The 13,670-nt window shown below is 57.0% G+C and overlaps 1 protein-coding gene and 1 long non-coding RNA gene across 4 annotated transcripts; one reads left to right on the top strand and one right to left on the bottom strand.

The window, feature by feature from the left end:
• The first annotated feature begins 1,669 nt into the window (after nt 1-1,669).
• LOC107208654 (mucin-4-like) lies at nt 1,670-13,459 on the top strand. 3 transcript variants are annotated; one of them, XM_015637217.3, is made up of 13 exons: nt 1,670-1,839; nt 3,725-5,912; nt 6,209-7,331; nt 8,654-8,793; nt 9,078-9,242; nt 9,523-9,678; nt 10,168-10,298; nt 11,135-11,223; nt 11,619-11,798; nt 12,199-12,351; nt 12,564-12,683; nt 12,988-13,029; nt 13,153-13,459. In XM_015637217.3, the coding sequence occupies exons 2-13, from the start codon at nt 5,661-5,663 to the stop codon at nt 13,167-13,169; spliced, it is 2,568 nt and encodes an 855-aa protein (XP_015492703.1). In that variant the 5' UTR covers nt 1,670-1,839; nt 3,725-5,660; the 3' UTR covers nt 13,170-13,459. The 3 variants fall into 3 exon arrangements, with proteins under 3 accessions (XP_015492703.1, XP_015492705.1, XP_015492706.1); XM_015637219.2 differs by lacking the exons at nt 1,670-1,839; nt 3,725-5,912 and having other exon boundaries at nt 5,919-7,331; XM_015637220.2 differs by lacking the exons at nt 1,670-1,839; nt 3,725-5,912; nt 6,209-7,331 and adding an exon at nt 7,340-7,970.
• LOC117244892 lies at nt 9,519-10,238 on the bottom strand. The gene is made up of 2 exons (XR_004498805.1): nt 10,145-10,238; nt 9,519-9,756 (listed from the first exon to the last, which is right to left on the bottom strand). It is a non-coding gene; the product is annotated as an uncharacterized LOC117244892 (long non-coding RNA).
• Nucleotides 13,460-13,670: the final 211 nt, after the last annotated feature.

Genomic DNA, 13,670 nt, shown 5'->3' with positions numbered 1-13,670 from the left:
GCTGGGAGATGGGCATTTCTGGGGCCCAGCATGGGCAGGAGTTGCAGGCACGAGGGTCTCAGACAGTGCTGGCCTCTGAGGAGCACAGACAGGAGCTTGCAGGCAGGCTGGGGCCAGCACCTTTCTTCAGCGGAGTTGTTTTCCTCTATGCTGAGCAACATGTTTGCAACAATCCCTGTGGTTCCCACCACATTTTGCACCTCAAACACCATCTGGAGCAACAGTCTTCAGCGTCAGCATGTATTCCCTGTTGGGGTTGCTTTCCAAAGTGATACAGCATCGTCAGCACAGGCAGGAACTGCTCTCCCACGGCAGGTTTACATCTCTCAAATGCTCCATCAGCCCTGGTGTGGTCACTGCTCAGGTGGTCGCTGATGGGTCAGTCACCCCATGATCTGCAGTGCAAGACCCCCAGTGCACTGTTCCCCCCCGCAGCTTCACACCCACAGTGGCATTTTTGGTGGGCAGGTGTTTAGTTCCAGGTGAGTGGCGCTGCCCCCCGGTTTATGGTCTGTGCCCTGTTCCCACTGCCAGGGGTAATGTGTGGGTGTTACAGGATGGTGCTTGATCAGCCGTGACTTGGCCTCCCCAGGCAGTTCCCCATCCATGCTGCCTGGTGGTGGGCCGGGGTGTCACTTGGTGTGCTGTGCCCGACTCCAGCAGGACACTGTGTACTGCCTAACACCCCTCATAACACTTTGCAGGAGTTGCCTGGGGGCATTTCTGGTTAAGGAGTGTTTAATTGACTACAAAACCGTGTAGTGGTGGGAGTTTGCATAATGCTGTTCACAGGGGAGCTGGCAGCAGTTCTCAAGGGGGTGTGCAGGAATTGCTGCTCCAGGAGGACGGGGGTGAGGCATAGGGGTGAAGTGACTCAGGGGATCCCCACAGCAGGGAAGGGGGTCTTGGTCTGTTCCTTCTCCTGCTCCATTCTCTGGAGATGATGGTCCAGCCTTGCAGAGAAGCTTCCCTGGATCATGTACCCCCTCCTAGCACCCCAGCACAGCTGTGCCCAGGCTGAGGTGCAGGTTTCAAACCCCACTGGCATGTGCTGGGGCTCTGAACCCAGTGCTTCTGGTTGCAGCTGAGCACTGTGGAGCTCCACTGACACCCCAGGGCCTGACTCCAGCCATGCTTCTCCCTGCTTTATAACCTGCCTCTGCTCCCAGGGACCCAAGTGGAGACTTGTGTCCTGCCTTGCTCTGGGCTGAGACATGGCTCAGCTGGTGATTTTAGTGTCCATGGTGTCCTCACAGCTGACACCAGCTGGCATTGCCCTGTCACCACCACATACTGCTCCGTGGCCTCATACCCTGCATGTGGAGCAGGTTCTGTGGGGTCTGTGGGGTGACTGCCATGCCACTGTTGGCAATGCCACACACTGCTCTGGGCTCAGCTTCACCTTCAGGTGCTGGCAGCCCAGGGAGCTGCACCAGCCTGCACCCAGCTCCCTGGGGAGACGTGGGTCCCTGCAGGGTGGGCTTTGGGCACACCCCAGCCCATGCCCCACCTGAACAGGGCATCCAACCCTTGGGAAGGGGAGGGCTCCACCGGAAGGGAAGGGTGACAGGGACACTGGAGGGAAGGGAGCGGGGGCGGGAGAGGACGTCGGCAACCTGCCTCCTTCTGCCATCCCTATAAATAGGAGGGAGCAGGAGCACCTGTGGGACTCCAGCTCTGCAGGAGAGGCGGGCAGGGAGGGACGGAGGGAGCTGCACCTTGCTGCTCTCTCCTCCCTTTGAGCTTCCTAGTGCTCTGCCTGTGTGGAGGCCTGAGGCATGGGGACCAGGGGATGGACGCTCTCCACCTTCCTGGGATGCTGCACATGGATTCTGCACGGTACGTCCTATATTTTTCTGCTAGCCCATGTGCTACCCGAGCCCTGTCAGGGTGCAGCAGGTACACTGTGAGATGCCTTTCACTCCTGGCTGTACTGGAAACTCCTCTTTCGACCAGTCCTTTCAAGTCATTGCAGCCAAAGAGCTGGAAAAGCATTTTACAGGGCAGGCATCACCCCAAGGGGCTGGCTGCAGGCGTGGAGCCGTGGGAGAGATGAGAGCCCGGCCCGGAAGCCTGCAGGCAGCTGTGTACCCCTCCAGCAAAGGAGCCAAGGGAAGCCAGCTGGCAGAGCAGGAACAAGGGATGCTCCCACCCCTCCCACATCCCAGGGAAGAGCAAATGCTGGTGCTCAATGCTGGGGCCCCTCTCACACAAATTTCCCATGAATGGATGTGTGGGGAAGATGGTGTTTCCTGCTCCACACTGAAGAATTAAGATAAAACAGGGATTTACCCTGTTTTCAGGGTGAGAATTAGGGGTGAGTGGGCCAGACTGAACTGGGTGTCTTGACTGATGTACTTTGTTTTCCCTGAGATGGGGACAGAAGCTGCTGTGTTCCTTTGGCTGAGGGGGCTGGTACAACGAGCCTTTTCCAGCCAGGGAAGATGACACTGAAGCAGCCTGCCAGGAAAGGGAATGTGGGTCTAGCAGAGGATGGACCCCTCGAGGACTGGTCTGGCACAGGAGCTGATGACATTCATTAATGACCCTGCACAAGCTGTCTGGGAGCTAACGAGCTGAGCTGGCGGTGAGGTTGGAGGCACCTCTGCTGCAGGGAGATCTGGCTGCCTGTCAGGGGGAACCTGCCAAACTGGAGCACCAGGATTGGGAACAGGCTGGGGCTGTCAGGCTGCGGGAAAGCCCTGCTGGATCTTGCCATCGGGGTGCCCTCCGTCTCCCCTAATTGAAGCTCCCTAAAGCCAAGCGTCAGCAGATCCACCCGGCTCCTCACGGAGCCAACGGCGCAGCCTGGTCGCCCCAGAGCCTGCGTCCCTGTCCTAAAAATAAGACCGTGTGAGACGCCACCCATGGGTGCCAGTAGGTTCTGGGAGACACGTCTGGGATGTGGGCAGGTGTCTCCTCCTTTCAGGAGAGCTCCTGGATGTGGGATAGGATTTTGGCAGCAGGAAGAGAGAACTGTAAGCAGGGCTTGGTCCTGGGAGATTGCAAATATTCCCTGGGCAGGGAACCCCTGGTGCCTTCAGTCAGCTGGAGGCAAGAGGGATGGGGCAGGAGCAGGCAGGTGCCCAGCCCAGGAGAGTTTTATTGAACCTGCTTTAAGTGCAGCAGATCAGAATCCATCTGCAGTCAGGGAAGGCTTCCCTAAGCCTTGGCTTTTCTGTCTGACAGTGGGACTTGGGTAAAGTTATTTATATGTCCCTCAGACACCTGAAAGGTGAAAAAACCACAGAAGGCCCCCAGGCTGTGCAGAAGTGACTGCTCAGAGCTGTCCCTGCAGCAATGGAAAGAGGGCTGAGGGTTGCCCTGGGGTGGCAGAGCTGCACAGACACCCCCAGGGCTATGAACTAGACTTACTGGGCTCCAGCTCTACCCAGTGGCTGGGCATCCCATGACTGGACTGGGTTTCAGCAGCTGCTTTTGCCTCCATGCTTGCACCAGTGCCTCTCCCTGACCTGTGGTGAGTTGTGCCCTGTCTCAGCTGCCAGCTGCTGATGCTGAAGATGCAAGAGGTGCTGTGCAGTGCTGTACCCAAGGCAGCTCACACTTCACTCCCTGGCTTTTAAATCAGGGCCTTGTAAGGCTATGGGATGAGGTAGAAGAGGTTTAAGAAGTGGTGGGAGCTTTATGATTCTCACAGAGAGGTGTCTGAGCCTGGCAGGCTGCCAGCTCTCACCGTAACACTCCACTTTGTGCTTCTCTGCAGGGCTGGGGGCTGTTGCTGCTGTCCCTGTCACTACCGATGGGTCCTTTACTGTGGGGACAGCTTTCCCCATGACAACAGAGGACAAGTGGCCCCACACTACCCTCACAACAGAGATGAGCTCCACAGCAGCTGATGCTGAGACCTTCCCTCCCGGGACTGAGACGGATCCAGTGACGGTGACAAGCGAACACAGCTCCTCGGTTCCAGCTTCGGTGAATGGGACCCAGGCTCCTAACACCACTCAGAGTACTGAGGGAAATTCAGCTGCTCCCAATATGGCCACAACTGCTGCTGCCATCACCGCACAGCACCCTGCTGTCACCCCAGAAGCAGTGCATGATGAGCTTGATGTCCCTCTGGGGACCACCCCTGTCATTGAGGATGTCAAGGACATCCCTGCAAACAGAGGAGACACAGACCTCAATACTGGCACTACATCCCTCCCCACCACCTCTCCACTGGCAGTCACCTGGGTGCCAGAGCCAACTGCTGGTGTCACTGTGCTGCTGAGCCAAGGGCTCACCACAGCCCAGGAAGCAGTCGAGGAAGGAGTAATCCTGCCTGAAGCTATTCAAGGTGAAGCCAGTGCCAACCCCTCAGGCTCCAGTCCTGATGCCAGGGAGCTGCTTCCAGCCCAGCAGGATGGAGCAGTGGGCAGGGTTGAGGGCATTAACCCAGAGCCAGCAGGAGAAATGGCCCCAGCTGGTGAGGAAAGTCCTTTGGCTTCAGAATCTGGAGATGCAGGAGATGCAATAAATGGTGAATTCAGCACAGCCAGCCCATCCAACGTTCCTCCAGAGAGCCCAGCGATGTCAGGAACAGTAGAAAACCCTGAGAAGTCCTCCCTCCTCCCTGGCCAGGCACTGAGCCCAGACATTTCACTGACACCATCCAACGGTGGGGATGGGCAGGGAGTTCCTGGGGTGTCATCAGGGCCTTCTGGTTCAGCCTTGTCACCTGCAGCCAGCAGGGCACCAGTGGCACCTGAGGAAACAGAGGACACTGCCACCTCACTGCTGGCCCCAGGGGTTCCCACTGAAGCAGAGACTGACACAGTCTCAGCCACTGCACTGCCCTCAGGTGACATTGGAGCTGTGGATCTGGCCAGTCCATCTCTCCAGCCTGCCCCATGGCAGACCCACACTGGAGAACAGCCACCGCTGCTTTCTGATGCTCTGACATCCTCCACAGACACCCCCAGTGCTCCTGGGGCTGCTTATCCAGCCCCAGAGGCTGGAGCCAGAGCCCTGCCTGACACTGATGGTGCAGCAGAGACACCAGCAAGTCCTGACCTCGCTACTGGCCCAGAAGCAGCCGTGTCTCCGTCTCTTGGGGAGTCACAGTCTGCTGGGATGCTGGCTGGAGCTCCCCAGGAGGCCGATGGACTTGGCACTGGCTTGAGCTCAGATTCAGATGCCCCCAGCCCAGAGCCTTTTGTACCTGATGGACTGGCGTGGCCCACTGCTGGGAGCCAGGGTCAGGAAGATCAGGGGGTAGGGGGTACGGCACAGGCAGGAGGTCCAGGGGATGCCAGTCCCTATGAAGATATCCAGAGTGACATGAGTGCTCCAGCCCTTCAGCCCTCAGTATCCCCTGCTGATAATGGAGAGCTGCTGACTGCAGGGACAGAAGACTTGGCAAATGCTGAACTTTCCCCCCCACCAGCACTTGGAGATGGAACAGAAGGAGCCCCAGCACTGGGACAAGGGTCTTCACCTGGCTCTGCACCTCCCAGCAATGCTGGAATGAAGCCTGATCTCTCAGGAGTTGAAGGAACAGGGGACCTGCCTGGTGAATCTGCCAGTGCTCCTGAGGCTGTTTTCCCACCCCTGGGGTCTGTGGCTGGCCCAGTGTCTGAGGCAGAGACACCAGTGAGCCCTGACCTCAGTGGTGCCCAGGGAGCACCTGGGTCTCCATCCTTTGGTGGGTCTCAGCCATGGGGAACAGCAGCTGGTGCTCCCGTGGGATCCGGCCTCCCTGGAGGCCAGCAGCAGAAGAGCATGGAGCCAGCACAGCAGAGCCAGCAGTGGAAGGAGCAGGCAGTGGGATTGAGTCTGAGCCATCCCTGAGCTCCACTGCAGGGAATGGAATAGCAGCTGGGATGGATCAACTGCCCAGTGCTGGTTTCCCATCTGGTATTGCCTCTCCCAGTGATGTGGTGGCACCTTCTGTGTCAAGGGGTGATGAGGCAGGACGGATACCTCCAGCTCAGCAGTCCATGGACCAGTAGGACCCCCATCACCTGGCCTTGGGGACCAGCTTGGCACAAATGTGGGGCTGCCAGCAGCAGAAGAGCATGGAGCCAGCACAGCAGAGCCAGCAGTGGAAGGAGCAGGCAGTGGGATTGAGTCTGAGCCATCCCTGAGCTCCACTGCAGGGAATGGAACAGCAGCTGGGATGAATCAACTGCCCAGTGCTGGTTTCCCATCCGGTATTGCCTCTCCCAGTGATGTGGTGGCACCTTCTGTGTCAAGGGGTGATGAGGCAGGACCCATGTCATCTGCAGCTCCTGGCCCTGACAGTCTGTCCCCAGCCTCTCCAGATGGTGAAACTGTGCCAGGGCGTGGTCTGGTGCAGGGGGCAGAGGGTGCAGGGGATGTGGCTCAGGCAGGAAACGCAGAGAGTGAAAATCCCAACATGGAGACAAGTTCTTCACCTGTCAGCCCTCAGCAGGGTGAACTGCCTGGTGCAGGTTCCTCATCTGGTTCAGCCTCTCCCAGTGGTGATGTTGCATCCTCCTCTAATTCAAATCCATCCAGCCTGGATGCACTTGAAGGAGCAGAGAGTGCTGCTGAAGGTCTTCAGCCCTCCCTGGGTGCTGGCACTGGGGTCCTTCCAGCTGCAGGAGAAGGGGCAAGTGAAAGAGCTGGTGATGGAGGGTCCATGGGCCAGTCCCAGGCTCCTACTGGAATGGGACCAGCTGGTTCAGAAACCCTTGGTGGGGAAACAGGAGGTGTGTTGCAGTCTGCATCTTCTTCCTTGTCTACAGAGGGGTCTTCATTACCTGGATGGGCAGGTGAGGCTGCTGATGAAACCAGCCTTCCTGGAGCTGCTGCAGCCGGTGGTGGCTTGAACACAGGCATGGAGACTGCTGGCCCTCAAGAAGCCTCTCTGTCTGCCCCTGGCACTCAAAGTGGTGCCAATACTGAACTTTCTGATGGAAAACTGAGCAAAGTCAATGTGGTGGAGGTGCCTGGAGGAGCTTCAGTGAATGGGGGACCTTCCCCTGGTGCCAGCCCGGCCCCAGCGGCTCCAGACAACAGCGGTGTTCCCAATGGCATGACCACCTCAGTGGCTGCTTCTCTGCTTCTCCCTGGCCATGGGCTGAGCTCAGGGCTGGCACCCAGTGGGGACCCTGGATCTGCACCAAGCACCCAGAGTGGGAGCAGCCCCCAGCTGCCAGGCTCACCAGGTGGGCTGTCAGAAGAAGCTGGGGGTGCTCAGTTGTGGTCTCCTGAAGATGAGGTGGCCTCAGGCATGCCGGCACCTTTGGGAGAAGCGTCCCCTCATGCTCCCATATCCCCCAGTGCTGTCCCGGTGCTGCCTTCTGCTCCACAGAGAGGAAATTCTGCAGAGGGGGTGGCTGCCAGCCCTGGGCTTTCAGCACGTGAGTCGATAGTGGGGTCATCTGCAGGGGTAAAGGGAGAGCTGGGGGCTGCTGTGCCAGAGGGGCCTGCCTTGCTCCTGCCTCCCTGCCAGCCAGGAAGCCCTGGAGCCCCCTTTGGGGATGCCAACAGCCCTGTTCCTGGAGAAGGGAGTGCTGTGTTCCATGGAACCACGACAGGGTTAGGGGATGTTACCCGTCCACTCCCCAGTGCCACTGGCTCTGGGGCACATATGGAGACTCACTCCCCACCTGGAGGGAGCCCAGGGCTCCCTGGCCTTCCTTCCGCTGGGATCACTGCTGGCAGTCCCAGAGCAAAAACCCTGGGGCCAGGACCTGCTGGTGGCTCATCACCCGCTGCCCTGCAGCCGTTCCTGGGCAGGGAGCTGACCACCAGCCTGGCAAACAGAGGCCCTGCCACCTCTGGGCCAAGCCTTTCTGGAGCCTTCCTAGGCCAGGGGGGATCCCAGGGCGGGTCCCCAGCCCCTGCCAGCCCAGCTCCACCAGCCCCCTTGCCCAGGGGCAGGGAGGTGCTTCCCAGGCCAGGAGCAGCCACTGTCACCTCCCGTGCATCGTCCCCCGTGGTTCCAGCTCCACCAGGAGTGCCAGCAGCTGCCCCAACCCTGCTGCCCAGTCCCGCAGGTACGTGATGCTCGCAGAGCAGCCTGGGTGGGACTAACACATCCAGTTTCCTGATGGACCATCCTCAGGGTCATTCAGTGCCCAGAAAACAAGGGATGTATTTGAGGTCAGGATCCTGGGGGTAGATGCAGCACGAGGAGCCCCTGCACATGAGATTGCACAGTTGGCAGGCTGAGCCTGCCTTCAGTAGAGTCCCATCAGCTGGAAAACACATCCCCTCCAAATATGCTTTTTTTTTTTTTTTAACAGACATAAATAGAGTGTAAAATGGAGGCTGTATAAGTCTCTAGAAAGAGCTGTGGGTGTTTAATTCTGTGCTGTCCCCTGCCACAGTCCTTGTACAATGTTCTTCCCTTCCTAATGGCAGTCATTCAGCGCAGTGTCCCAACAGGGCTGGTTGAAGCAGGGGACAGTGACCACAAAGGCCATCATAGCAGGTTTAGGGCAGCTGTGTTCGTGTAAGGCAGTGAAAGGAGGGGGAAACAAGCTCCTGCAAGGGAAGGTGACATGCAGAGTGTCCCTGGAGGCTTTAGGTAGTGTCCCCCCATCCTTCTGCTGCCCAGGCTCTGTCCCAGTAGAAGCAAGATAATTACAGCTCTTTAAAATTTTTGATACAGACCAAAGGCTTTGCTATAAATGTGGTTTGCTTTTATTGTTTGTTTGTTTGTTTATTTGTTTTCCAGTTCCAGCTGTGCCCCTCTATGGGTATGGAGCAAGGGAAAATGATCAGGAGTACGTGGAAAGGAGAGTGGATTTTAATTCTCCACTTTTCAAACCTGAGACTGGATTCCCATTTGGGAAAACCCTGCGCAGCTCTCTCTATGTGAGTCTACTTGGGTTTGGCTTGTTGGGCAAGTGGCCACCACCCAAAACCCTGGGAGAGACATCACGGAGCAGGTGCCTGGGATGGGACTCTTGTGGGGCCAAAGCTATTGGGATGCTGCTGTGATGTATTTGCAGCAGGAGGTGACTTTGTGGCCATTTCAGCAGTGGTGGCTTTCCTTGGGCACTGCTCAAAATGGACTTGGAGGTGGGAGGGCTGCCACTCCCATGCCAGGGAGTGCTGCTGGTCCTGATCTCACCTGATGGAGGGATCCCTCTGCTCAGTTTACAGACAATGGACAGATCATTTTCCCCGCCTCAGACAACAATGTCTTCACGTACCCCAACCCTCCTCCCAGTGGCTTCAATGGCCATGAAGAGGTCCCCATGATCGCTGTATTTTGGGACAACGCTGACTTCTCCAGAGGTGTTGGCACCACCTTTTACCAAGTGAGTGAAGCCACCTGGGAGCACGATTACACAAAACACCTTTTGATCATAAACCCATCATCTATTCTGTGGATGCCTCTTGAGATGTGTAATTGATGGAGCCCCTGAATGGTTTTTCCCTTTCCTGAGCCAAATCTAAGAGCTGATGGTTCTATGTCACCTCTTGAGCCATCCAAATCCCACACAGCGCTTTGGTTACAGGGGTCTGAGCATGACCCCAGTCTTGGCCTGTTTTGTCCCACTGGGAGCTAACACAGACCTGTGTGTTCCCACCCCACAGGAGTTCTCCACCCTCAACACGGCCAAGCCGCCGTTTGTCCGTGATGTGGAAGCGAAGGTCCGGCGGTACCTGAGGTCCTCCTACTCTGCAGCCTGGACCCTGAAGATCACCTGGGAGAAGGCACCTGTCTACGCAGCATGGACTGACACCCGCAAGGTAAGGGACAGATGGAACACAGGTGCTGCTGAGTTGTCAAAAACCCCCAAGACCCGCAGGCAATGACCTTCTCTGTGCCTGAAAATAAGAACCAGTTTTGTGACAAAGGCCAGTCTTGAAGCATTTTGCCAAAAAGGACTGGGCTGTGCCCATGTTTTGGTGGTTTTCAGTTTTTTTGAGGGACACCTTTAGTTGGACTTCCCCTGTTCCATAAAACTTTTCTCTTTAAGGTGGTGGGGGTTTATCGCACACCAGAAATTCTGTTTTTCAAAGGAATAAAATTGGTGAATTTGAAGCTTGTCATGGAACAGTTTCAAAGTAAAACCATCACATTTTCCATGTGAAATGTGAACCAGGCCTGGCTGTGTTTGCCTTGTTTCTCTCCAGACCTCAGTCTGGCCATTCCCCAGCAAGCACTGCCCCACACCCTGAATTTTAAACCCCACATCTTCACTCCCTTTCTTACCTGTCTTCAACGCTTCTCCACAGACAGTCACATACCAGGCTGTCCTGACCACTGATGGCTTCAGGTCCTACATCCTGATGCTGTACCAGGATGGAGGCATGCAGTGGGATTACACCAGGCTCACTTCCACTGACGTGCTCATCGGCTACACCAGGTACAACAGCTCAGCACCCCATCCCTGCCTCCTCTGAGCACTGGGATGCGTTCTACCCACAGCTCCCTCTGGTCACCTCCTTCCCCCATGTCCCAGGGAGTGCCCTACAGTGAGGACAGCCCAGGTGAGGTCTGCATGCCCATATATCCTAGCACATAGCCTCACAAACAAATTTGCCCCATTAGGGACTGGATCATGCTGCAGCATGCTGTCTTGCTGGGCTGTGCTTGTTGCAAGATCCACAAATCCCTCTGGAGTCCTGGGCCCCCAGCATCCTGGTTTGGGTGGAAGGAGTGGGAAATAGGGGATGTTTGCTGAACTTTGCACCAGCCGAGGGAAGGGATTTCCGTGCTTGGCCGGAGCAGTTGTTTCCTGCCTCCTCGCATTACGTCTTGCCCTGTACACGCTGTCTCCAGGGTTTTCTCATTAGCTGCCTGCTGCAGCTGGGTAAGGAAAAGGTGGCCCAGATGGGAAGCGTGTGTGTGTGTGCCTGTGCGTGACCACTCGTGGGTTTCTGCTCCAAATCACCTGGCAAAATGCTGGAAATCTTGGAAGCTGCTTGTGGGGGTCTTCAGATGTCGGTGGTCTCAGCCCCTGAGGCAGCAGGAGTGTTTGCAGCACCCAGAAAGAACTATACCTATATACTGTATCCTATATAGAGGAGGAAGCAGGCTGGGGCACATCATGCCTCTGCCCAAGAGCTGCCATGTGGGTGCTGAAATTCCACTGGCATGGGATCAGGATGGCTGAAGGGCAGGCTGGGGCTGGGGCTGGGGCTGGGATAATTCCACCCAGGAGGAGCAGCCCTTGATTTTTCCTCTTTCTTCTTCACTCAGTGGGGATGGCTTTTACTACAACGATGACCTGACTAAGAGACCTCCAGCTGCTAAATATCGCCCTGACCAGTTCAGGGGCTACAACACAGGTAATGCCACAGAGCTGGGGTGGGTTCAGAAGGAGGAGAATATTCCTAGGGAATGAAATCCAGCCTGTCACTGTGGCAAGGCTGTCACTGAGTTCTCGAGACCAGGCTTTCCCCCTCAAGCACATTTCCCCTGGGTAGCAGCTATGCCCTAAGGCTGAAACATTCCATGGTTACTTTTTGTGCCAATGGCTCTGTCCCAAGGCTTTTTTGTTTGACAAGAGGCTCTTCCCGTTTCCCTTCTATTGAGTAGCTGTTGAACATGGGGTCCCATGGCTGGAGGTTGATGTGGGCTTAGCTTTCAGCATCAGCACCATATGACTCTCACCTTGAGACAAAACAGCCCCTGTGGTCCCCTTGGCCAAAGGTGACAGCTCATGGTTTCTCTCCCTGCTCAGACCTCCGTGGGCTGTGGATCTACAAGCTGGAGAGCCGTGTGGGCAACAACTACCGGCTGAAGTGCCTGGCGTGGACAGGGCAGCAGCAGGAACCCAGGGCATGGAGCCAGGGCCTGCCCACCTGCCCCTGCTCCCTGCAGCAAGGGCAGCAGGACCCACGCTTCAAGAACAGCCGTGGAGGCAAGTGGACATGCTGCTTCCTCACCCTTCTCATCCCCAAGCTGTCCTTCCCCGCCTTCCCTGCGAGGGTGGCTGGGGTCCCAGCTGACAGGGTGGGCAGGTGACCCTAAGAAGGCGAGGGGGACTGGCCTACCCTTCAGAGACAGGAAAAGAGAGGTTTTCCTCTTGCCTTATTAGACAGCCAGAGTTGGTCTGACCTGCATGGGAGTGCTGGGGACCAGGGTGTCACCCTGGGGGACCACTTGGGTGGTCTCCATCAGTTCCTCCAAACCCCGTAGCACCGTGGCTGATGTGGTGGGAGTGGTGGATAACAAGGAGCCAGCTCTAGCCCGATTCTTGCCCCGAGGCAGGTGTGCTGGCTGGGCAGAGCTGTCTGAGGCTCACTGTTGCCCCATTTCAGGCAGGTGGGGTGCCCGTGTCTCCATGCTGCACTCAGCCTCCCCCAACCAGCACGGTGCCGGCGTTCGCTGCCTGTATGACAGCCAGGACCAGCTCATCGAGGGGCGGCAGGAGAGGTACTGGAGGTCCTCCAGGCAGGCATCACCGTACCGTGGTAAGCACAGCTGGCCTTGGCATCCCCTGGCTGCGGCTGGCATTGTTGTAGCCTGTAAATTTTAATTTTAATCTCTGTGCCAACCTGTTTCCTGACATGCTGTTTCCCTTGGAGGGAGTGTGGAGCTTCCAAAAGTTGAGGAAAGCCTCGCCTGGAACTGGTCCATCTCCCTCCTCTTCCCTTCAGCCCCTTACTCTCCTTTTTGCCTCCAGACCAGGAGCTGAAGCTGTACGACTGGTGCTGTAATCGGGCGGGCAGTGCCCACCTCTGCGCCCGCTACAGTGAGAAGAGGCCGAAGATTGGCTGTGATGGATACCAGTCACCCAGCATGGGTGGGTTTGCAGCTCATGTGCACTGGGATGATGCTGTCTTGGTGCCCAGGGCTGGCAGGGGAGTGAGAATGTCCCAGCCTCCCTGTGGTTAAGGCAGCAAGAGCCCTGAGCAGATGGGGGAAGGGTTTTGGGGTGCCCATGTGCAGGTTGTGCCATACCCTGGGCTGTGCAGGGTTCTGGGAGCATCTCCCTCAGCACATAACCACCACCTAGTCTGGAGGGAATGGTGCTGTGAGGTGAGGAGGACACAGCAAATGTGGTTATGGTGTAAGCTGATATGGGGCTTTCTTGCAACCCTCAACAGATTCCTCGGAGGAGGCAGAGAATGACTCAGATGAGCAGATAGGTGAGCAGGATTGTGGGGTCTCCTTTCTCTCTGTCCCTGTGCCCTTGCAGGAAAACACCCCGGGGCTCCCAGCTTGCCCCACAGGGAGAAGGTGGCTGAGCAAATCTCATTTCTTCTTTGCAGATGGAGAGGACAAGTAACTGTGAGGTTGCACACCTGCAGCATGTTCTGGGCCATGGCTGATCCTCCAAGTGCTTTGATCTGCTCTTCCCCAGTGTTCCCCCACAGAACCCATCACCCCTGCCCACCAGGCAGGGCAGCTCACTTGGCCAGTGCCTGCAGTTGCCTGCCCTGGCACAAGCTCACATTTCTAACCCAGACTTCTCCCAAGGATTCAGTTGCTTTAGTTGCCCTTTCCCAGCTGCAGCTGGGGGGCAGAACTGGAGGGGAGGTGGGCAGGTACCTGCCACTGCACACACCACCCTTGTTCTTCCTACATCCCACTGTGCTCCCATGCTGCAGGGTGAGGCTGGACCCCTGGCACCCAGGGAAAGGGTTAAACACCACACATGGGTTGACTGTGGCCAAGCCCTTAAATGCCAGGGTGCACCAGGCTTGTCCTGTGAGCCAGTCCTGTCTTGTCCCCCACTTGTGTTTCACAGCCATCCCTGAGTGGTCCCTGGGCCCTGTATGCAGGAGAA

This window comes from Parus major, chromosome 9, assembly GCF_001522545.3.
Source record: "Parus major isolate Abel chromosome 9, Parus_major1.1, whole genome shotgun sequence".
NCBI lineage: Eukaryota > Metazoa > Chordata > Aves > Passeriformes > Paridae > Parus > Parus major.
Note: the sequence above shows the minus strand (reverse complement) of the source record. Positions and strands in the feature narration are given on the sequence as shown.